General features: G+C 41.5%; 1 protein-coding gene across 5 annotated transcripts in view; it reads right to left on the bottom strand.

Annotated features, from left to right (window-relative positions):
* KCNQ5 (potassium voltage-gated channel subfamily Q member 5) overlaps positions 1 to 26018 on the bottom strand; it is a 638117-nt gene that overhangs the window by 155299 nt on the left and 456800 nt on the right. For all 5 annotated transcript variants that reach the window (XM_056565866.1, XM_056565867.1, XM_056565869.1 and 2 more), the window contains exons 3-4: positions 5408 to 5534; positions 4049 to 4224 (exon numbers count right to left, since the gene is read on the bottom strand). In XM_056565866.1, the coding sequence (XP_056421841.1) occupies positions 4049 to 4224; positions 5408 to 5534 (303 nt within the window). The remainder of the gene's footprint in view (positions 1 to 4048; positions 4225 to 5407; positions 5535 to 26018) is intronic.

The following is a 26018-nucleotide window of genomic DNA, read 5'->3' as shown; positions in this document are numbered from 1 at the left end:
AGGCCAGGTGGTCTTTGTTCTTTGCCCGTTTTAACTTTGTAATTCATTTTCGCCCTGCCGACAAGAACATTAGGGCCGATGCTCTCTCTTGTTCCTCGGATGCTTCGGAAGTAGAGGTCTCTCCGCAACACATCATTCCTCCTGACTGTCTGATCTCCACTTCTCCAGCCTCCATCAGGCAAACTCCTCCAGGGAAGACCTTCGTTTCTCCACGCCAGCGTCTCGGGATTCTCAAATGGGGTCACTTCTCCCACCTCGCTGGCCATGCGGGCATCAAAAAGTCTTTGCAACTCATCTCTCGCTTCTATTGGTGGCCGACTCTGGAGACGGATTTTGTTGATTTTGTGCGGGCCTTTACTGTCTGTGCCCGGGATAAGACTCCTCGCCAGAAGCCTGCTGGTCTCCTTCATCCTCTGCCTGTCCCCGAACAGCCTTGGTCTCTGATTGGTATGGACTTTATTACAGACTTACCCCCATCCCGTGGCAACACTGTTGTTTGGGTGGTCGTTGATCGATTTTCCAAGATGGCACATTTTATTCCTCTTCCTGGTCTTCCTTCAGCGCCTCAGTTGGCAAAACAATTTTTTGTACACATTTTTCGTCTTCACGGTTTGCCCACGCAGATCGTCTCGGATAGAGGCGTCCAATTCGTGTCAAAATTCTGGAGGGCTCTCTGTAAACAACTCAAGATTAAATTAAACTTCTCTTCTGCTTATCATCCTCAATCCAATGGGCAAGTAGAAAGAATTAACCAGGTCCTGGGTGACTATTTACGGCATTTTGTTTCCTCCCGCCAGGATGACTGGGCAGATCTTCTACCATGGGCCGAATTCTCGTACAACTTCAGAGTCTCTGAATCTTCTTCTAAATCCCCATTTTTCGTGGTGTACGGCCGTCACCCTCTTCCCCCCCTCCCTACTCCCTTGCCCTCTGGTTTGCCCGCTGTGGATGAAGTGACTCGTGATCTTTCCACCATATGGAAAGAGACCCAAAATTCTCTTTTACAGGCTTCATCTCGCATGAAAAAGTTTGCCGATAAGAAAAGAAGAGCTCCCCCCATTTTTTCTCCCGGAGACAAGGTATGGCTCTCCGCTAAATATGTCCGCTTCCGTGTCCCCAGCTACAAACTGGGACCACGCTATCTTTGTCCTTTCAAAATCTTGTGCCAAATTAATCCTGTCTCTTACAAACTTCTTCTTCCTCCTTCTCTTCGTATTCCTAATGCCTTTCATGTCTCTCTTCTTAAACCACTCATCATCAACCGTTTCTCTCCCAAACTTGTTTCTCCCACTCCTGTTTCCGGTACCTCTGACATTTTCTCCGTAAAGGAGATACTGGCCTCCAAGACGGTCAGAGGAAAAAAAAATTTCTTGGTCGATTGGGAGGGCTGTGGTCCTGAAGAGAGATCCTGGGAACCTGAGGACAACATCCTAGACAAAAGTCTGGTCCTCAGGTTCTCAGGCTCCAAGAAGAGGAGGAGACCCAAGGGGGGGGTACTGTTACGCCGAGCGCTCCGGGTCCCCGCTCCTCCCCGGAGCGCTCGCCACATCCTCGCTACTGCAGCGCCCCGGTCAGATCCACTGTCCGGGTGCGCTGCGATACCGCCTCCAGCCGGGATGCGATTCGCGATGCGGGTGGCGCCCGCTCGCGATGCACACCCCGGCTCCCGTACCTGACTCGCTCTCCGTCGGTCCTGTCCCGGCGCGCGCGGCCCCGCTCCCTAGGGCGCGCCGGGTCTCTGCGATTTAAAGGGCCACTGCGCCACTGATTGGCGCAGTTGTTCTAATTAGTGTGTTCACCTGTGCACTCCCTATGTATACCTCACGTCCCCTGCACTCCCTCGCCGGATCTTGTTGCCATTGTGCCAGTGAAAGCGTTTCCTAGTGTGTTCCTAGCCTGTGTTCCAGCCCTCCTGCCGTTGCCCCTGACTACGATCCTTGCTGCCTGCCCCGACCTTCTGCTACGTCCGACCTTGCTCTTGTCTACTCCCTTGTACCGCGCCTATCTTCAGCAGTCAGAGAGGTTGAGCCGTTGCTAGTGGATACGACCTGGTTACTACCGCCGCTGCAAGACCATCCCGCTTTGCGGCGGGCTCTGGTGAATACCAGTAGTAACTTAGAACCGGTCCACTAGCACGGTCCACGCCAATCCCTCTCTGGCACAGAGGATCCACCTCCTGCCAGCCGAATCGTGACAATATTAAAGGGGTATTCCAGTCAAAAACTTTTTTTATATATCAACTGGCTCTGGAAAGTTAAACAGATTTGTAAATTACTTCTATTAAAAAATCTTAATCCTTTCAATAGTTATTAGCTTCTGAAGTTTTCTGTCTAACTGCTCAATGATGATGTCACGTCCCGGGAGCTGTGCATGATGGGAGAATATCCCCATAGGAACTGCACAGCTCCCGGGACGTGAGTCATCAGAAAGCAGTTAGACAGAAAAAAACAGCTCAACTTCAGAAGCTACCGTATTTATCGGGGTATAACACGCACTGGCCTATAACACGCACCCTCATTTTACCAAGGATATTTGGGTAAAAAAAGTTTTTTACCCAAATATCCATGGTAAAATGAGGGTGCGTGTGTGCGCGTGTATACCCCGATACACCCCCAGGAAAGGCAGGGGGGAGAGGCCGTTGCTGCCCGCTTCTCTCCCTCTGCCTTTTCTGGGGTCTAGAGCCCTGCTGCCGGCCCTTCTCTCCCCCTGGTTATCGGCACCGCTGCCCGTTCTGTCCCCCTGACTATCGGTGCCGGCTGCCCCGTTGCCTCCCCCCATCCCCGGTGGCATAATTACCTGGGTCGGGTCTGCGCTGCTCCAGGCCTCCGGCGTGCGTTCCCTGCGTCGTTCCCTGCGTCGTTGCTTGCTGACGTCATGCGCCGTGCAGCGCATAGCAACGTCGCCGGGGACGCACGCCGGAGGCCTGGAGCAGCACGGACCCGACCCAGGTAATTATGCCACCGGGGATGGGGGGAGGCAACGGGGCAGCGGCACCGGCAATGGGCGCCGCTGCCCCTTCTCTCCCCCTGGCTGTCGGCGCCAGTACCGATAGTCAGGGGGACAGAACGGGCAGCGGGGCCGATAGCCAGGGGGTGAGAAGGGCCGGCAGCAGGGCTCTAGACCCCAGGGAAGGCAGGGGGAGAGAAGCGGGCAGCGACGGCCTCTCTCCCCCTGCCTTTCTTGGGGCGGTATCGGCGTATAACACGCACATAGACTTTAAGCTAAAAATTTTAGCCTAAAAAGTGCGTGTTATACGCCGATAAATACGGTAATAACTATTGGAAGGATTAAGATTTTTTAATCGAAGTAATTTACAAATCTGTTTAATTTTCCGGAGCCAGTTGATATATAAAAAAAAGTTTTGGCCTGGAATACCCCTTTAATAATAATACAGCCTCTATCATATGCAGGATTTCCTCAGGAATTAGTATCTGTTTCTGTTTATTATTTTGGAGTAATACAACAGATTTGTGATGCACATGGGGGCAGCAGATGCTACTTTATTAATCTTTATGTATATACATGAAGGTTTGGATTCAGAATGAGTAACACGATGTTTACGTTACATCAGAAAGGAACTATGCATTAAATGGGATGGGATCATTTATAAATTGGTATTCTCTAATGATAAGAACACCTTTGCATTTATGTTGCAACCTGCCTTGCTTGGGGAGAATAGCACAGGATATCTATGTATGCAAACCTATGCTCATTCTGGGCCAAGTAGTCTGAGCAATGGTTTAAATGGAGGTTCAACTCAGCTCTCTTATATACACAGCTGTCAATCACTGACCAGAACTGCCCACGTTACTACTTTGATCAGAATGATCAGGGATTTACATACAGTTCTCAATGCATTTACCCTAATAGGACATATAGAAAGAATCTATTAATGAGAAAGCATATTTAACCCTCAGAAAAAGTATTAATGATATATTAAAAAAATAACTGTTATATATAACATATTTCAGACGTTAACACAACATCAATTCCCATCCTATTTCTAAGTTGGTCTAAAATAAAATATTATTTTATGATTATGCTTTACCTTGCTATGTGCATAAACAACAGAACCTAGTAATTTCCAAGTCCCCCCTCTCCGATCCATTCGCACCATACGTAGAATTTGTAGAAATCGAAGACTTCGGAGTGCTGATGTAGCAAAAATATTTCCCTGAGATCCAGCAGACACAACTGCCACAGAAGCAATAAGGACTATGATATCTAGAAAATAAGCAATTCAACACAATGATAGTTAGTTGGTTCATATGCAAGGTATATTGGATTACATATAGTATAAATACTGGCAAGCTACAACTCAGAGAGAGGGATCTGGTGTGACTGTGAACTCAAAATAAAAATGCACAACTTTTATTACAAAGAGTTGTGTTATCTTCTTCACATCAAGCATGCTTGTGCCTTCTAGGAACCAGTCCCCAGAATAGACCACAGATCTGTAGACTCAACTGTATTATTTCTAGCTCATTATTGGTAATTCAGGGTCACATTTAGTGGGCACAATCATTTATTAAAATATGGCTGTAATTTCAATGTCGACCCAAATCCTCTTTCGTTCTTTTTTTTTTTATAGAGGCCATAGATCCTCTTGGAAAAAGACATGTCAGCTCTTCTGACATCTATATTCTGGAACGCCATTTATTGGAATGCTGTGCTGGTTCTCTGTTGTTTGAATCTATTGAATATATTGTCATTAGGTTGTGTCCGTATATAGTTGTATATTGTTTAACCAGTGTAGTGTAGTCAGACTGCAGTGACACATCCTATTGACAAGAGGAATTGTAACTCTCCTTTTTCAATTTATTTGACACTTTCAGGAAGATTATCAGGAAAATGTAGCATCTTGTCAGAAGACACTCTTTACATAGAAATTATTTTGTTTCTGACTTTGTTCAAGATTTGATTCACAGAAATAAAAGGACAACATATATTTGTTGCATTAATGACACAAATATCTCCCATTCTGACTTATGAACACCATGTTTAGCATTGTGTTTATGTTCCATCAAGACCAACTAGATGCATCATGTACAATCTTCATTGATATTTATGTAAGCTCCCCTACAGCTTCCTTTTAATAAGCTTCTTCAGGATACAACAGCCAGGGATTCTCTATATTGCTGTGAGCAGCTTTTTTTGTTTTGTTTTGCAGCAACAACATTGATTTAGAAATATAAGACACTTTTAGAAAATAAAAATTTACAGATTTGCCTTTGACATGACATATTGATAAAGAGGAGCCTCTTATACTTAAATGTTTCTCTTTATCAGCTGCTATTTAGATGGATAAATAACTATGGACCACTTATATCTATTATACATATCCATGAAGCTAATAGCGAGCGACTTTCCACTATTCCTGCCAATTAGTTGTGAAGAAAGGGCTTACCTATTACACAAAATGGTTTCCGGGCATATCTTAACCTTCCCTGCCATCCTCGATAGCGACAGCAGCAACCGGCAGACCATATACGAATAATGTATTCCAAACCGAACACAACAATCATCACAAATTCCTGAAATGGACATAAGAACAAAATGCAAATAAGGAAACAAAATGAAGGGAAGAAGATGTATGTCATTTTGTATTTCAACTGCATACAAGAAAAATCTTGGCACTGCTAGTGACTCAAGCTGCCCCAAGGAGTTAATTCAGTGCTCCCGACAGCTCACCTGCCAGGTCGTGCTCACTGCTCCAGCGATAGACTGATCCAACATCCAGTATAGAAAGGAAGTGCAGGGCACTCACCATATGAATTCTTCTTTATTCCATATTCAAGAAAAGGTGCTTACAGACACAAGAAGGGATGGACAAAGGTGCGGGGATGACTCCGCGGGCAACGGTGCCGTTTCACGCAGCAAGCGCTTCGACTGGCCCTAGTGGCCCAATATTATATGTGCAGTCTAGCTGGTTATTTGACAAGTGTCAGGATTATGTTCTCATCATATGCATATACTGTATACCTCTTTTGATGCATGTCTTGATCTTATTTGCCTTGGCAACAGTTGCCTGCCACTGGTTAATGTAATTAAATTTACTATCATATTGAAACTAAATGTTATTTTCCATGTCAGCTTTACCAAGTGTTTACCCTAGTATTACATGGATTTTTCCAGTCCATGTGTATATCTTTAAATTCATCAGTGGTAGATCTCATTTGCCACTTTTCAACCCAATTCTTCAACTGTTCCAGACTACTGCCCTCTACCTTGTTAACTACACAGTGTAGAATCACCTGGCACAAAATGTTATACTGTAGGGTCTAGCACTAACCAACGTGCCCCAGTAAACATCGTTGATAACCACCCCCTCTTTTCTATCACTGACACATTTACTTACCTACATACTTACATACATTTTTTACAAAGCATTTTCATTTTATGTACGACCTTTTACATAGCATAGTATCTTATACTTTGGAAAAATAAAGAACTATGACAACCAACAACCTCATACAATCTTCAACTAACCTCCTCATACAAGCTGAACCCTTATAATCCCATTATGATACAGATTAATATATTTATGTCCTTTGATTAATATATTTTTTTCCTTTTATTTACATCTCAATATAGCAAGTCTATAGTTTCCAGACACCTTTTTGAATATTGGCACCACATTTACTATGCACCAGTCCTGTGAAACAGACCATGTTACTGTACAGTCATTAAATATTACAAATAATGGTAGGTTTATCCCATTATGGTACTTAACTCCCTTAGAACACAGAGGTGAATGCTTTCTGGACCTGATGATGTGTCTGTTGTAATCTTAACTTTTAGTTTTGACCTTTTGCCTTACAATTTCAGTACTTAAAGGGGTATTCCAGGAATTTTTTTTATTTGACTTTATTTGACTATGCTACAGGGACTGTAAAGTTAGTGTAGTTCATAATATTGTGGTCTCACAATTCTTCTGTAATTTTTGCCCCACTATTTATTTTTAACAGCATACAAAATGACTCCTGTCCCGGGATTTCCCAGGTTGCAGTGCATCAAAACCTGACATCACTACTCAGGTGATCAGAGGGAGCCTGTCCTGATTCAATTTAGCAACAGCTGTAGACCCCATGGTTAGAAAACACTGTGTTTCAATGGGTGGGGGTGGCTGATGTGTGGGTGGAAGGAAAGTGATCTCAAACTTTCAAGCATAGAACTGTGGGATGTGTAGTTTAGAGAACAAAATCCGACAAGAAATACCCAGGTCTGGCAGGTATGTGCTAAAATCACCTTATGGTGGGTAACCACTTTAAAGGATCTCCTGCTTATGTCTTGCTGCCAGAAACCTCAAGATGCCATGCCTGTTTCGGTGGTATAATGGGGACTTACACATATTAGGCAGGTGGTTTTAATGTTAAAGCTGATTGTTGTATATATATATATTTATGTTTACACTCATATGCACACATTCATTTGAACATAGAAACTTCCAACATTTACATAATACTAAAATCGAGCAGTAGGCTTTTAAGAAAACATTTTGTAGAACTTTTGGATAACAAAACATCCATTATTTTCTTGTTCCTGTGAAAAGGTTGTGTGTCTGTAAGAAATGTTCGCCTGCTATGGTAAAAGTGCTTTTCATACATTTGACACAGGAAATGCTTAGTGAGAATAGTCATCATGGTCACAATGTCTGTAAAAATGAACCCAACCTATTCAGAATATAAAGTATTCACATACTCAATTTTACTGTATATAGTAAGTAATATCTTTTGAGAGGTAGAACATTATCGGGCTGATAAGGTCTACAAGAATCACATAATGTCCCCCTGCAGGTGAATATTAGAGATGAGCGAACTTACAGTAAATTCTATTCGTCACGAACTTCTCGGCTCGGCAGTTGATGACTTTTCCTGCATAAATTAGTTCAGCTTTCAGGTGCTCCGATGGGCTGGAAAAGGTGGATACAGTCCTAGGAAAGAGTCTCCTAGGACTGTATCCACCTTTTCCAGCCCACCGGAGCACCGGAAAGCTGAACTAATTTATGCAGGAAAAGTCATCAACTGCCGAGCCGAGAAGTTCGTGACAAATAGAATTTACTGTAAGTTCGCTCATCTCTAGTGTATATCTTTGCTTATCTAATATAATTGTAAATATCATGAACACGTTATTATACTTGTCCACACAATGTACATTGATGTCACCAAAAATAATCCCTGTGTTAGGGGTATGGTTAAATAAAAAGTAGTACATATGCTTTTGTATTTCTTTATTTGTACACCTTTATTTGCCTTCATTTGTGTTATTCACACTTAAATGGGCACTGTCACAAATTTTTTTTTTGATATGTTGTAGTACACATGTAATACTCATATATGATTAGCGCCGCGGCCATAACAAATGTATTGTTCGGGGGGGCTGCACAGGGTGCCTCCAGCTGTTTCACCACTACAGCTCCCAGCATATAGGGAGAGATGGGCAATAGGCAGGGACAGAAAGAAAAAAAAAAAGATGGTGGGAGCTACCCTTTAATTTATATTAGTTTTTCCTTAACTATTTATTCAATTGCAATAATAATAAAAAACAGTCCACTCTTTACAAGTAGCCATTGTATTATATATAAGAAAGATTTTCAATGGTATGAAGCTATATAGATATAACTTTCCTAGAATATTTAAAATTAAGTAGACCATTTTCATCATGTCGCGTAAAACAATGGAACAATAGGGGAGCAGTTAACACAATTGTTTATTTTCCTTTAACTATAAAGCATATAGTAAATGTTGTTGCACAATAACTATAAGTCAGAGCTCTTATATGTGTCTCCAGGGCTTTTACATTTTCAGTAAGACCTTATATAATGAAAGCTGACCATTTTCATTGAGAAGACCACCATCCTCACTTATCATAATGTATAGAGTTAAATATTGACAAAATATCACCTCTTTCAGAGGACCACCCCTTATTCAGACCAGATGTTATGTGATGGGTTTTGAGTCCACCATACTTTATGCACAGGGGACATTTCCTTTGAGAAGACCCCACCATTGAGGACTGCTTTTCATTGCAATATGGATGGTCATCTCATAGGCAATTTATCAAAATCTATGTAGAGGAAAAGTTAACCAGCTGCCCATAGCAACCAGATTGTTTCTTTTTTCCATTTTTCAGAGGCCTTGTTCAAAATGAAAGAAGCGATCTGATTGGTTGCAATGGGCAACTGGTCAACTTTTCCCTTCACAGGTTTTGAAAAATCTCCCCCATATAATTTTCATTGTATTTGTACCTTTTGAAAACTACCTTTTATCATTTCTTTTCATTTCACTATCTTCTTATATGCAAGTAAGATTTTCTTAGGCTACTTTGGGGAAGTCAACTTATCCCCGGTCCACAGGATAAGTGTCTGATCGAGGGGGGGATGGGCAGATCGATGGGACCCCCCAATATCCCTTGTATGGGTACCAGAAACTCGGGGCCCCATACAGAAGATATTCAGAGCTCTCCAGCCCTCACCTTCTGACATGAGTGGGACTGATGACTCCTGCAGCCAATCACCAGCTAAGAAAGGGGTCCCATATTAGCTGGGGATTGGCTCAGTGGGCTATAACTTCTCTTGGGGGCCAGAGAGCTCTGAATATCTTCTGTATGGGGCTCCCAGTTGCTGGGCCTCATACAGGAAATATCTGGGGATCCCAGTGGTCTACTCATTTAGTGTTAGAATTTCTTAATATCACACTTAAATGGGTTATTCACCATAAGGTGATTTTAGTACATACCTGGCAGACAGCAATGGACATGCTTAGGAAGGATCTGCACTTGTCTTGGGGCTAAATGGCTATGTTGTGAGATTAATACTGTGGCTAGCTTTATGTGAACTTGTATTTCCTGTTTGACTTTTCTTTTTCTGACTATAAATACCACAATTCCATTTTCCTCCCTCCCACACATCAGCCACCCCACCCATTGAAACACAAATGAGCTGCATCCATCAAAAGACCTGTGGTTTTCAATTAGGGTGCCTGCAGCTGTTGCATTAGTTGCAGATTGATCTCTCCCACCAAGCGATTGCTCCACCATTGAAGCAGACAGGCTCCCTGTCATCAGCTGACTAGTGAGTCGGGTCTCAGCCGCATTGCAAGCTGGGAAAAATCCGAGACAACAGTCATTTTGTATGCTGGTAAAAATAAATAGTGGGATGAAAATCACAGAAGAATTGTGAGAAAGCCATCACACACAGGTACAGACACTATGTTATGAACTACACTAACTTTACAGCCCTTGTAGTATAGTCAAATAAAAAAAAAATTCCTGGAATACCCCTTTAAAAGTGTTTTTTTTTCAGACCTAACACCCTGGAGGGCTCACTTAAGGTGTGGGATTTCCAACTATTCGAAACTCCCCTGTAAACAGTTCAGGAGGTTTACATTGTATTTAAACACTTAACTATTTTAGTTAAAGGGGTATTCCAGGCAAAAACTTTTTTTTATATATCAACTGGCTCCGGAAAGTTAAACAGATTTGTAAATTACTTCATTTAAAAAATCTTAATCCTTCCAAAAGTTATTAGCTTCTGAAGTTTTCTGTCTAACTGCTCAATGTGATGTGAGTCATCAGAAAACAGCAACTCAACTTCAGAAGCTAATAACTATTGGAAGGATTACGATTTAATAGAAGTAATTTACAAATCTGTTTAACTTTCCAGAGCCAGTTGATATATAAAAAAAAGTTTTGGCCTGGAATACCTCTTTAATAATAGCAGACGTTAACTGCATGGGAATTTTTTTATTGAGTTATATAAGATTTATAGAAATCCCTATGCAAAGAGCCTTCTCTAGTGGGAGCTTCAGGAAGACAGAAACGTATAAAACTTCTCGATGAGACAAAAGGAGCTCCAAGTCCTGTAAATAATTATAAATATATTTGGATGTTATGAAAATGACAGGTTATTTTTCTGCCTGTGATCACCATCCTAAATGATACAGTAAAACCATGCAAAACCATATAATTAAATTATTTTTTAATATTAGTGGTCAGTCATCAAAGCACCATAGATTTCAAGAGACATTACATATTAACCTATAACTACCCTAGGGCACCATGTATTAATGTATCTTTACCTTATGCCAACAGATATAACGCAGGAACAAAATAAAATCCTAGACCGTCTGGTCACTGACTACACATATCAGCATGCCCTGACTACTAACTGGTGAGCTACCCTCAGCCAGTTAAACATGTGCCTCCTGCAACCTGCTACTCACATTGGACCACTCACAGCTTTGGCTGTGTGTTTCCTCAACAGGGCCCGTGTCTCCCCCTTACAGCCAGACTGCTGTTTCCTAGGGAGAGCCAAGATTACACTGAATCTCTTCCTTATAAACACTTCCCCTCTCTGCTGACTCATTCATTAGGCCAAAGGTGAAGGTTTCTCCAGGGTGAGCCAAGGGAATACACGCTTTCCTTGCCGCAGTGTTACAATATATATATATATATATATATATATATATATATATATATATATATATATAATTATTATTACCCATTTAAACCTCCCCAGAGCACTGTGAGTATAACAGAAATACTATTATTAACCCTTTAAACAACACTTTAAATGACATCGCAAATCTGTCTCATTGCTGTTTTTGTTGTAGACTCCAATGCAGATTTTCCTTTCAAAATCCCACATTTGCACTTGCAATTGCTTTGTCTTTTTTATATTTCATTTTTTTGCTGATGGGAGATGTAGATAATATAATGACAACATATGTATACCTACCACAATCTACACCAAAGTTCTTAATACTCAATGTACAGAGATTTACAGTGTAACTATTTTATTTTTGCAAAGTGATACTTTCATTGAAGAAGTGTTTTGGCCGGTGCAACAATCTTACTTCAGCATTAATGGATCATTACATCTGTTTAGGGAGTAGCTGGATCTAGGCAATTCTAAATAAGGATAATAGATAAGAGAAAAAAAGATCCTGAAATCCTCACTGGCCAATACCGTTAGCCATAATTGCATGTTTAAATGAATGTGTAGGGAGACAGCACTGTGTACATACAGTAGAAAGTACACTAGGGCAGCTAACCAAAACCCAAAACTTTATGAGTGGTCAGGGACGAGAGGGAAGCCATAATTGTGTAACATCCGCGCTCCGGCCAGACACGCTGGCCATGAGCGCTCTGTCATGTCCCCGCTGCCGGTGGGGCTGGGATTCGCATCGCGGGACGTGCCCGCATGCGAATCCCAGCCCGTCACTCACCTCCCAGTCCTCACAGTCCCGGTGTGCGTGCCCCCACCTCCTAGGGCGCACGTGCGTCAGAGCTCACACTCTTAAAGGGTCAGTGCTCATTTAGTCAAGTGTCTACACCTGCACCCTGGTCCTTGAATATCAGCTCCTCCCTTGATTCCCTTCCGGATCTTTGGTTGTCTATTGCCATAGTGAAAGTTCTGTGTCTCTGTTACTGTGTACCCGTTCCTTGCTACCTTCCTACCCTGCACCTGGGTTCCTGCCCTGACCTGCTGCCATCTTGCCCTGTCCTGCCAGTCTCCTTCTGTGCCACGCCACCTCCCAGTTTCCTGTGTGGATGAGTCGTGCCAGGGGTAGTGACCTGGGTTCTGCCCGCCGCAGCAAGATCATCCCGCTTTGCGGTGGGCTCTGGTGAAAACCAGCAGTACCTTAGACTCCGCTCCCTGGCATAGCTCACGTCATAATCCACACAGGCCCAGAGGATCCACCACCTGCCATGACCATAACAAATTGACCTTTTATTTACTCACATTTCTGTGTTTCCCTTTGGACTGTCTGTTGCTAGAGTTAGCCTTACAACAGGCATTGGAAAGCAGACTGCATAGAAGTAAGACATCCAGTGGCCAAGATTTTGGCAGAGGTGCCTGTTGATATGAAGGCAGCAAAACACAATATGGAGCTGCCTGGAGTTACTCCAACTGTATGAAAGATGATTTATTACAATGGAACACTCCAGTTTTCAACATTTTCCTTTAAGCTTCTGAAGCTTATGTAAATGAGCCTGTTTTAAATAAGAGTAACAAAACAGTGTTTTGTTGCTATTGATGTGGCAGAAGGTCGAGCTTTGAAATACAGTATTTACTGAAAATTGTTCACATTAAGTTTCAAATTGTTGCAGAGGTTACTTCATGAATTACTTGTTCATGATTTTCTTCTTCGCTTATTGTAGTGCTAATTGTAATTAATTGTAGAACATCACAAAGAATAGCTGACCTTTTAGAATGACATTCTCATATTTGATAATAATCATATGAAAGCAGTGGTACATTTCAAATAAGGCAAAACTTCATTTTATGCAGACAATATAACCACAAAGAGAGATGCTGATCTTTCCCCCAAACCACAGAGCTGTTTGACCATATTGAAAGGTAAACAACAGTCTATTCATAGGACTTATAAATAAAGATGTTTATTAGAAGGCAGCTTATAATATTGCACTGGTTCATTGTGATAGTTATACAGTACTATCTATTCGGCCTCTATGAGCCCATGTTCATTTTTCAAAAATGTGTAAATGACATACCTAGGGACATACAGTACTATGACAATATCATTATTCATAGTGCAGGACACAGAGTGCATGTCATCTACTCAATATGAAAATGGTTTAATAATTATCATGACATTGTCATGATGGAGCGGGGTAATCCCTTTTTTATTTTTTATTTTTTTTAGAATGGATGACTTTACATTTGAAGATATGCCCTGACCTCCCTTCCCAACAAAATAGACAAAAACAACATATTAGTACTGATTTGCTATTGTAAACCCGACCTGTTTTGTCGGGTTGTGTGCCAGAATTAGGCGCATTGAGCCATAAATTGTGTCTGCGCCAGAACTTGCGCTAAAAAAATAAAAAAACCCGCCCAACTCTCCATTTTACTTAGAAAACCAGAGAAAGGGGCGTGGCTGCTAGGGAAAGGGGGAGTTGTTGCAGAAAAGGGGGAGTGCCCCCACCATTTTAGAAAAATCCCAACATACTTACTATGGTTTCCACAGAAAATATAGTGAATTTGAACTGAGGAAAACCCCAACGCTCAGAGCATGTGTAAAAAAAGCCAAAACTTAGGGAAAAGTGCAAAATTCAGGTAAAACCTTAGTACATATTGTGGAAAAATACTTGTAGGGAGTTAAAACCCATAAAGAAAACTATACTCCACTCTTAGTAAATCAGGGCCATTGATTGGTGACAAAACTATCCATTTAAGTGTGGCATACCTTACCACTGACCATCTGCACTAAATAATACAATTATTAAATTGTATTTCAGTCCTTATTCTCATTTTTGTTTAGTTCAATTTATTTACCCCACCAATATGGGATTTTCCATAACCCCCAATACTGCAGCATAACTATATCAGGTCTATGCACTTAATTAGACAGTGGGACAAAAAAGTATTTAGTCAGCCACCAATTGTGCAAGAGGCAAAGATGAGAGAAGCCTGTAAATTTCATCAGAGGTATACCTCAACTAGGCGAGACATAATGAGAAAAAAAAAAAAAAAAAAAAAAAAATCCATAAAATCACATAAAAGACGTATAAAAGACACTTGTCCACAGCCTCAAGCAGTCACACTCCAAACTCCACTATGGCCAAGACCAAAGAGCTATTGTAGGACACCAGAAACAAAATTGTAGACCTGCACCAGGCTGGGAAGACTGAATCTGCAATAGGCAAGCAGCTTGGTGTGAAGAAATCAACTGTGGGAGCAATTATTAGAAAATGGAAGACATACAAGACCACTGATAATCTCCCTCGATCTGGGGCTCCACGCAAGATCTCACTCCATGGTGTCAAAATGATCACAAGTATGGTGAGCAAAAATCCCAGAACCACACAGGGGGGGGGGGGGGGGGAACCTAGTGAATGACCTGCAGAGAGCTAGGACCAAAGTAACAAAGGCTACCATCAGTAACACACTACACCAGGGACTCAAATCATGCAGTGCAAGACGTGTCCCCCTGCATAAGCCAGTACATGTCTGGGCCCGTCTGAAGTTTGCTAGAGAGCATTTGGATGATCCAGAAGAGGGTTAGGAGAATGTAACATGATCAGATGAAACCAAAGTAGAACTTTTTGGTAAATACTCAACTCATCGTGTTTGGAAGAGAAGGAATGCTGAGTTGTATCCAAAGAACACAATACCTACTGTGAAGTATGGGGGTGGAAACATCATGCTTTGGGGCTGTTTTTCTGCTAAGGGACCAGGAAGACTGATTTGAAAGGAAAGAAAAAATGGAGCCATGTCTCATGAGATTTTGAGTGTAACCTTCTTCCATCAGCAAGGGCATTGAAGATGAAATGTGGTCTTTCAGCAGGACAATGATCTGAAACACACAGCCCAGACAATGAAGGAGTGGCTTTGTAAGCAGCATTTCAAGGTCCTGGAGTGGCCTAGCCAGTCTCCAGATCTCAACCCCATAGAATACCTTTGAAAGGAGTTAAAAGTCCGTGTTGCCCAGCGACAGCCCCAAAACATCACTGCTTTAGAGAAGATCTGCATGGAGGAATGGGCCAAAATACAAGCAACAGTGTGTGAAAACCTTGTGAAGACTTACAGAAAACGTTTGACGTCATTGTCATTGCCAACAAAGGGTATATAACAAAGTAGTGAGATTAACTTTTGATATTGACCAAATATATGTTTTCCACCATAATTTGCAAATACATTCTTTAAAAACCAGACGGTGTGATTTTATGGATTTTTTTTTCTCATTATGTCTCTCATAGTTGAGGTATACCTATATTTAAAATTACAGGCCTCTCTCATCTTTTTAAGTGGGAGAACTTGCACAATTGGTGGCTGACTAAATACTCTTTTGCCCACTGTATAGTTCCCACAAGTGACTATGTTTGGTCTGTTTTCTGTACATATACTTTTTTTTTTTTTTGCAAGACTGTGGTATCGGACCATACCTTTCAGCCCCACAAGTAGTGTACAACGGCATACCCTTCATACTACAAAACAGTTGTTCACACTGGTGTGGTGCTGTGCCGTAGCCATTATTCCTGTGGCACTGTGTCTGTGGGGTAGCTGGGAGCTGTGTCTGGCAGTAGGGGAGCTGCCAGATGACAGCATTGTTCCTCCCATCGGTATTGGTGTTGCAGCGGTGGTGGAGGCTGCCCGGCACTATGGGATTTTAAGTTTGGGGTCCACCTGAATCAGATGGCCGTCAAGTAGCAAGTGGGCTTCTGCACATTAATAAATATGAATACTAATACTAATAAATATGAATGTGCGACCATGTCTTTTTTTTTTTTTTTTACCTTTGTGTCAAAATAGTCTTGGCTGTCATGGCAGAGCACCCACTAATACCATTTATGAAGTGATTTCTTAATATATAAATATATATATAAATACAGTGGTCCCTCAACATATGATGGCAATTTGTTCCAAATGAACCATCGCTAGTTGAAACCATCGTATGTTGAGGGATCCGTGCAATGTAAAGTATAGGAAGTTATACTCACCTGTCTCCGCCGCTCTGGACCGTCACCGCTGCCCTGGATGTCGCCCTCCATCACTGTCGCCGTGTCCCCGCTGCTCCGGACCGTCTCTGGTGGCCGGGATCGTCGCTCTTCATCGCTATTGGATGACGGGACGGCATGAGCGGTGACGTGTTGACGATGAAGGAGAGTGACGGAGATGCAGTGGAGCCCGAAGAGGATGGTCCGGAACGTCAGGGACAGGTGAGTGACCATCACCAGACCACACGGGGCACCTTAAACGGCTATCCGGCGGCAGCTGAAGCAACCTGCGCTGCCGGATAGCCATTTATGCGATGGCCCCGACATACAAAAGCATCGTATGTTGATGCTGCCTTCAACATGCGATGGCCTCTGAGAGGCCATCGTATGTTGAAATTATCATATGTCGGGGCCATCGCAGGTCGGGGGATCACTGTATATCTATCATCTATATATATATATATATATAGAGAGAGAGAGAGAGAGAGAGAGAGAGAGAGAGAGAGAGAGAGAGAGAGAGAGAGGGGCAAAAAAGTATTTAGTCAGCCACCAATTGTGCAAGTTCTCCCACTTAAAACATGAGAGAGGCCTGTAATTTTCATCATAGGTATACATCAAGTATGAGAGACATAATGAGAAAAAAAAAAATCCTTACCTGATTTTTAGGCTAAGTTTCCACTTTTTTTTCTGGCAGTTTTTGGAAAACTGACACTGCAGTTTTTAAACTAAAGCCAGAAATGTATTCAAAAGGAATAGGACATATAAAGGAAGGACTTACCCTTCTCCTCCCCTATGGATCCACTTCTGACTTTGGCTCAAAAACTGCAGTGGCAGTGGAAGTGGAAACTTACCCTTAAAGAGTTTATTTGCAAATTATGGTGGAAAATAAGTATTTGGTCAATAACAAAAGTTCATCTCAATACATTGTTATATACCTTTTGTTGGCAATGATAGAGGTCAAACGTTTTCTGTAAGTGTTCACAAGGTTTTCACACACTGTTGCTTTGCTGGTATTTTGGCCCATTCCTCCATGCAGATCTCCTCTAGAGCAGTGATGTTTTGGGGCTGTCACTGGGCAACACAGACTTTTAACTCCCTCCAAAGGTTTTCTATGGGGTTGAGATTTGGAGACTGGTTAGGCCACTCCAGGACCTTGAAATGCTTCTTACAAAGCCACTCCTTCGTTGCCCGGGTGGTGTGTTTGGGATCATTGTCCTGCTGAAAGGCCCAGCCATGTTTCATCCTCAATGCCCTTGCTGATGGAAAGAGGTTTTCAGTCAAAATCTCACGATACATGGCCTTATTCATTCTTTCCTTTACATGGATCAGACGTCCTGGTCCCTTAGCAGAAAAAAAGCCCCAAAGCATGATGTTTCCATCCTCATGCTTCACAGTTGTTCAGGTGTTCTTTGGATGCAACTAAGCATTCCTTCTCCTCCAAACACGACAAGTAGAGTTTTTACTGAAAAGTTCTACTTTGGTTATATCTGACCATATGACATTCTCCCAATACTTCGGAATCATCCAAATGTTCTCTAGCAAACTTCAGATGGGCCCGGACATGTACTGGCTTAATCAGGGGGACACACCTGGCACTGCATGATTTGAGTCCCTGGTGGCTTAGTGTTTTACTGATGGTAGCCTTTGTTACTTTGGTCCCAGCTCTCTGCAGGTCATTCACTAGGTCCCCCCATATGGTTCTGGGATTTTTGCTCATTTTACACCACGGGGTGAGATCTTGTGTGGAAACCCAGACATACCAAATAAATTATACATTGATTTGCATATACAATATGTCTACTTTATGTTTGCATCATAAAGTTGCCATGTTTTAACTTTTGAAAGACATCAGAGGGCTTCAAAGTTCAGCAGCAATTTCAAATTTTTCAAAAGTATTTTAAAAATTAGAATTTTTCAGAGACCAGTTCAGTTTTGAAGTGGATTTGATATATTAGAAATACCCCATATTAGAAATACCCCATAAATGACCTCATTATAAAAACTGCACCCCTCAAAGTATTCAAAATGACATTCATTAAGTGTGTTAACCTTTTAGGTGTTTCACAGGAATAGCAGCAAAGTGAAGCAGAAAATTAAAAATCTTCATTTTCTACACTCGCATGTTCTTGTAGACCCAGTTTTTACATGGGGTAAAAGGAGAGAAATCTTCCTAAAATGTGTAACCCAATTTTTTGTTCATTTTCTCATCCAACTTTAACGAAAATTCGTCAAACACCTGTGGGGTGTTAAGGCGCACTATACCCCTTGTTACATTCCATGAGGGGTGTAGCTTCCAAAATGGGGGAACATGTGGATATTCATTTTTTTGCGTTTATGTCAGAAAGCTGTAAAATCAGCCACCCCTGTGCAAATCACCAATTTAGGCCTCAAATGTACATAGTGCACTCTCACTCCTGAGCCTTGTTGTGCGTCCACAGAGCCTTTTACGCCCACATATGGGGTATTTCTGTACTCAGGACAAATTGGGTTACAAATTTTGGGGGTCTTTTTTTCCTTTTACTTCTTGTGAAAATAAAAAGTATGGGGCAACACCAGCATGTTAGTGTAACATTTTTTTTTTTTTTTTACACTAACAGGCTGGTGTAGACCCCAACTTTTCCTTTTCATAAGGGGTAAAAGGAGAAAAAGCCCCCAAAATGTGTTATGCAATTGCTCCTGAGTACGGAGATACGTATGCCCTAAACTGTCTATGTTGCCCTAAACTGTTTCCTTGAAATACGACAGGGTTCCGAAGTGAGAGAGCACCATGCGCATTTGAGGACTATATTAGGGATTGCATAGAGGTGGACATAGGGGTATTCTACGCCAGTAATTCCCAAACAGGGTGCCTTCAGCTGTTGCTAAACTCTCAGCATGCCTGGACAGTCAGTGGCTGTCCGGAAATGCTGGGAGTTGTTGTTTTGCAATAGCTGGAGGCTCCGTTTTGGAAACACTGCCGTATGATACGTTTTTCATTTTTATTGGGGGGGGGGGGGGGGCAGTGTAAGGGGGTGTATATGCAGTGTTTCACCCTTTATTATGTGTTAGTGTAGTGTAGTGTTTTTAGGGTACATTCACACAGGTGGGGGCTTATGGTGAGTTTCCCGCTAGGAGTTTGCGCTGTGGCTCATATTTGAAGCAGGAAACTCACTGTGAACTCGCCCATGTGAATGTACCCTGTACATTCACAAGGGGGGTGGGGGGGCAAACCTCCAGCTGTTTCAAAACTACAACTCCCAGCATGCACTGACAGACCATGCATGCTGGGAGTTGTACTTTTGCAACAGTTGAAGGCACACTGGTTGTAAAACCTTCAGTTAGGTTCTGTTACCTAACTCAGTATTTTCCAACCAGTGTGCCTTCAGCTGTTGCAAAACTACAACTCCCAGCATGTACTGATCGCCGAAGGGCATGCTGGGAGATTTAGTTATACAACTGCTGGAGGTACACAACTACAATTCCCAGCATTTGCTGTTCATGCATGTTCGGAGTTGTAGTTTTGCAAGATTTAGAGGGCCACGGTTTAGAAACCACCACACAGTGATCTCCAAACTGTAGCCGTCCAGCTGTTGCAAAACTACAAATCCCAGCATGCCCAAACAGCAAACAGCTGTCTGAGCATGCTAGGAGTTGTAGTTTTGCAACACCTGGAGGGCTACAGTTTAGAGACCACTGTATATTCTCCAAACTGTAGCCCTTCAGATGTTGCTAGGCAACAACTCACCGGCTTCCGTAGTCTGCAGCACGCCGCACCAGGGAGAGGATAACCGCCGATTGCCGGTGGTAAGGGACCTTCACTGCCGCAGCTAGTCACACTAAAGTTCCCCCGTTCTGCCCTGACTACCGTGGGTGGGCAGAACGGGGGAACTGAACTGTAACTTTTAAACTTTTTAACTGAACTTTAACTTTTGGACATCCCCGATCCCCCTTATTTTCCGGGTCACTGGAGATCTGTATGACCCGGAATCGCCGCAGATCATTGGTCTGAATTGACCGGCGATTTTCGGCGATTGCCGACATGGCACCCCCCAGGGGTTTGCACGGGATGCCTGCTGAACGATTTCAACAGGCATACTGGTCAGGTCCCCGCCCGATGAGTGGCGGGGACTGGAATTCCCACGGGCGTACACGTACACCCTGGGTCCTTAATTGGTTAAAGAAGAAGTTACAGGTCTGTGAGAGCCAGAAATCTTGCTTGTTTGTAGGTGACCATGTGATTTTATGGATTTTTTTTCTCATTCTGTCTCTCATAGTTGAGGTATACCTATGATGAGAATTACAGACCTCTCACATCTTTTTACACGGGAGAACTTGCACAATTGGAGGCTGACTAAATGCTTTTTTTGCCCCACTGTATATTAAATCATTATATAATCACTATATACTGAGCTTTGTCTCAATATTTGTTGCTTTGAGTATTTACAGAGGTGATATAGTCTATTACAAGCCTAAGCAATTATTTGCAATAATTAAGTAATATTGACAGAATGATCTAAACATACATTTCATTTTATGTGATAACCCTTGAGATACTGTCATTCAATAAGACATGCATCTTAAATGTGGCATATTATACAGTAATAAATAATGACTAGATACTGAAATATTGATTAACAATATATTTTCCTAGATACAAAGGATGGGGCTGAAGGGTCTCAAAAGAGCATTGTGTCGCTCTGTGACATTTTAATTCCCATTTACTTATTCCTCTGAAGTAATTAACAGTATCCTGCTTAGCTGTAATATTATTGATGTCAACCAGTCCATGAAAACAGAAAGCAGAAACCTTTAATCTTACTGATGCTCATTATCTCTGAGCTGATAATATACGGTAGGTCCCATTTATGTACAGTTAGTGAGGGTGGGAAATAAAAATTAACAATCTCCTTATAACCTTTATAGTAAATCCATTTGGTTAGAAGTACTTTAAGTTGAGAATATGAAGGATTTAATTAATAAAAATGCAAGTAATACTAGACACTTTTGGACTAGGTCCACACAGGGCAATAATGGTGCATGAAAATACAATATGTAAAAACTTGCAACATAAAAAATGTGGTTTACCTATGATTGTGGGGATCACATGTGCAGTACCATATAAAAGGATATGCAAAGCAATTCTCACACATCCTATTTAGAGGGTTTCCCTTCAAGTCAGGGTTTTAATCTAGAATTTTCAAAACTTACTAAGAATGTATGCCAGGCCAGAGATTTCTCCAGAGGAAAGAAAACTCATCTGCAGACAGGCATTTGATCCTCATTTGTATATAGCAAGAGGCCTATCATAGTGGGCCTATCATTGACCGTGTCATAAAGATGTGTTCAGACTTATAGGCCATTGATATGTGGGAGCTGCTTTGCATAGCCTTTCCTTCTTGAATACACAGTGGAGCACCATGCATCTTTATGACACATTAATTCAAGGGGTAGTCCAGACAACTGAACTTTTTAGACACTTCTTCCCTATCTGACTGCCCCCCCCCATATTCTCCTGTATGGGACTGCGGCTACTTACACGTTTCTAGAAGAATGCAATTAAACTTCCTACTCAGCCAATCACCAACCGAAGCAATGCCCTGCCTCAGCCAGTCACTTGTGTTCATCCACAAAGATGGGGCCGGAGTGTGTTGAGGACTGGTAAGTAGCCGGGTTCCCCGTGGATAGAGGAGAAGTTTCTAAAAGGTCCAGTCCCCCCCCCCATATTCTCCTGTATGGGGCTGAAGCTACTTAAACGCTTCTAGAAGAACACAATTAAACTTCCTATTCAGCCAATCACAAGCCGAAGCGATGTCCTGCCTAAGCCAGTCACTTGTGTTCATCCACATAGATGGGTCCGGAGTATGTTGAGGACTGGTAAGTAGCTGGGTTCCCCGTGGATAGAGGATAAGTTTCTAAAAGGTTCAGTTCCCTGGATTAACCCTTTAAGGAGAAACATTACTCCTTTAGTCCTACAATGATAGGCCTTGGATAGCCAGCCCCCCCCCCCTTGCTCTGTACTGGCAAATAGTAAATCTTCAAAATAGCTGTCTGCATATGGGTTTTCTTTCCTGCTGAAGAGATCTCTAGCTTGGCATGCATACCTGGTTAGTTTTCAAGACCCCTAGTTGAAGTGAAAGACTGACTCTGAAAAGATGGTGTCACAGCTGCTTTGCATATCATTTCTTCCCAGAATTCTCAGTGAAGCATCAATGGCCTAGTCTTCACACGTCTTTATGACACTTATGACAAAAACGTTTTACTGTGTGAAGTCAATGTGGAAAGGAAAACAATAGCATCACCTTAGAGTATGCGTCCAAAGATCACTTTATAGATGGTTTGAATATAATTCTCATTTAGTGTTGAGCACGAATATTCGAAATGAAAATTTTTACCGCGAATATCGTCACTTCCCAATTTCGAGAATATTTAGAATATAGCGCTATATATTCGTGATGACCAATATTAGTTCTTTTTTCTTCACACTACACATCACAACAATGATGTACTACGTACAAAAAAAAGTGATCATCTCTCCCTACTTCCAGCTTGTGGTCGAAAGAAGGCTCCTATATAATTTACTGGGTGAGTCGGTGTGGAGCGTAAATATTTCGTATATGTGAATATGCAAATATTCACGAATATTGGCACTTCCAGAGGACACTGATCCCTCCCTTCTTTTAGCTTGTGGGCCAATGAGAAGGATGCAAATACAGTTGTCAGAGGTTAGCAACATACCTAGAAACCAATCGGAAAGTTTCCCACACCTTTACTATATAATCTTGCATGCGCACTATACGAATATTACAATTTTGAATTAAGAAAAATTTACGAACATAGCGATTATGCGAATTTCGCGAACATAGGACGAATATTCGTCCATATATTCGCAAAATATCGCAAATTCAAATATGGCCCCTGCCACTCATCACTATTCTCATTTACCAATATTGAGCAGAGGCTGCCAGCTAACTACTCTCAATTCACACTGTGCTGCCAATTCTGTAGTACTGGCAAAAAAAAAAAAAAAAAATAGTAAACAGTATAGTAAAAGTATCATAATAGTAAAAAGATTTCCAAAAATGTGTACCAGAATAGGTCTAACAGAAACCCTCCTTGCTTTGAGCTGGTTCCCAGTATTAAATGACATCAGAGATGAATACATGATTTGTATATGGGAGATCACAATCTAGATGGTGGCTTCATTATTCATTAACATTATCCAGAAGAGGAAAGGTGTCTCTTTGATAAAAAATTGAATGTTTATCCCCAAAATGCATTACATTTGAAGCAATTCTATTTCTATATTCCTAGAAGAGCTTCCATTCTGACCTACATCTTTGAATCCTGACACCACTATATAGATTGCTCCCTCTGTATATTTCTCTTAATGGAATGTGATATTTACCTAATGATCAGAACAGAAGTAATAATCCAATAGTCCAAATATACCCAGTGTGACCATAGACTTGTTAAGTTATGGTCAGCATTACTGGCTCTCCTGAATACTAATTATATTATGAGGAAAAATATTTCCTCATATTTAATACAGAAAAGTGTACAACACAAAAATAAAAGTAAAACCTTTTCTTGCAAAAAAGGATACAAAATGGAATCAATGCCAGGACAAAATTAAAATAACCCCTTGAGGATGCAGTCAATTATAGATTTTTTGCTTTAGTTTTTTGCCCCTTGGTATGTATATATGCTGAAAAACTCTGGATCCAGTATGGAGGTTTTCAAATTGCTGCCAGAGGCCTGCTCTTTTTCTGCTCAGCCACAGCTCACAGTCGTTTGGCACCACAGTGAAGGGAAGGGCCATTGGAGGGAGGAAGGCAGGACTTTTAAAATGCAATCAAAAAGTATATTTTTTGTGCATTGAAACATATACCTTTAATTTTCAACACATCTATAGTATATTTGAATAATAATAATTAAAAGGTATAAATGTTAGTTATAGTGGGGAGAAGGACTTTTCTATACCTCTCAAAACTTACTGTACACATGTATAAGAGACACAACTTGAATTTGAGAGATTGAAGGAACAACTGAGAGCAGAAGTAGTGGATACTGAAAAAGAGTTTGCCAGGTTCTCAGCACAATATGACAAATTGAAAAAATCCCCAAATAATTTTACAAAATTTATGCAAGAGAAGGCTCAGCAAGAAGCATTCTTCCAGGGGCAAAAACTGTTTATTGAGGGGGCAAACAGAGTAGCTTACTGGCTACCGATGGTATTCCAGTGGGGATTTATTGGGAATGGGAGGGAGTTTTGCTACCCACACTATTAAACATTTTTAATGAATCCTTGCAGTTTGGCAATCTCCCCCTCCAGGAGGCAAATCTTATATTAATCCCTAAGAAAGAACAGTCTATAATTGAGCTTACATAATTAAGGCCAATTTCACTATTGAACGTAGATGTGAAGATTTTAGCAAAAGTTTTGGCGCGTGTGTTGGTAGGGGTGATTCCGTCATTAATCCATACTGATCAGTCAGATTTTATCCCTGACATCCTGAATTCAGGATAATATTGCAAAAGTGTTGGCTAATATGCAGTTGGACGGGAATCCTCTCCATTCCGCCCTGTCATTAGATGCAATGAAAGCCTTTGACAGGGTGGAATGGGAGTACCTCTGGCGAATCATGGTTCAGTTTGGGTTCGGTGAGGGGTTTATTAATTGGGTAAAATTTTTGAATAATAATCCAACCGCTAGTATTATAATAAATGAAAGGCTGACTGACTCCTTTTCCCTGTCTAGGGGAACAAGACAGGGGTGCCCCCACTCCCCGCTTCTTTTTGTATTATTTATAGAACCGCTGGCGGAAGCAATTATGAAGGCAGTAGATATAAAGGGTTTTGGTCTGAGAGGTGAAGATAATTCAATTATTCATTATGTGGATGATATGGTATTATTTTTAAAGAGACACATGTGGATGATATGGTATTATTTTTAAAGAGACACAACTTAGACATAGTAACATAATTTGTAAGGTTGAAAAAAGACAAGAGTCCATCAAGTTCAACCTAAAACCCTACTATGTTGATTCAGAGGAAGGCAAACCCCCCCCCCATGAGGCTGTTGGCAATTGCCCCATGACAGAGGAAAAATTCCTTTCAAACTACAATATGGGCATCAGAATAAATTCCTGGATCAATGTTTTTAAAAGTGCCCCCTATGTTTACTATTCAAATCATTCAAAGTACCATTCAAATCTATGGGAACATTGAGGGATATGTTTTAATTAGAGATGAGCGAACTTTTGAAAAATTCGATTCAGCCTATTAAAAACGACTATTTCTGGCCTACTCAGAGCCTCAATAGGGGTGTAGAGCATTTTGCCTTGTGCTAAAAGTTTGCCTTGTCCTAAATTTTAATTTAATTTAATTTGAATAACATTTTTTGAGTACCCATTCTGGTGAGCATCGAGTTGGCGGTCCTCTGCCAGGTGAGATAGCTCCTGTTCCAGCCCCGGCCTCTCATCGCCCCCCCGGACTATGAAAGTGCGAATGTTTCATTTAATCATTTATGGTTCATTGTTATAGCTCCAGGCTGTTTCATTGGATTCTTGTGATAA

Source organism: Hyla sarda, chromosome 3 (genome assembly GCF_029499605.1).
Source record: "Hyla sarda isolate aHylSar1 chromosome 3, aHylSar1.hap1, whole genome shotgun sequence".
NCBI classification, from domain to species: Eukaryota; Metazoa; Chordata; class Amphibia; order Anura; family Hylidae; genus Hyla; species Hyla sarda.
The sequence above is the reverse complement of the archived record's forward strand: the minus strand, read 5'-3'. Positions and strand labels throughout refer to the sequence as shown.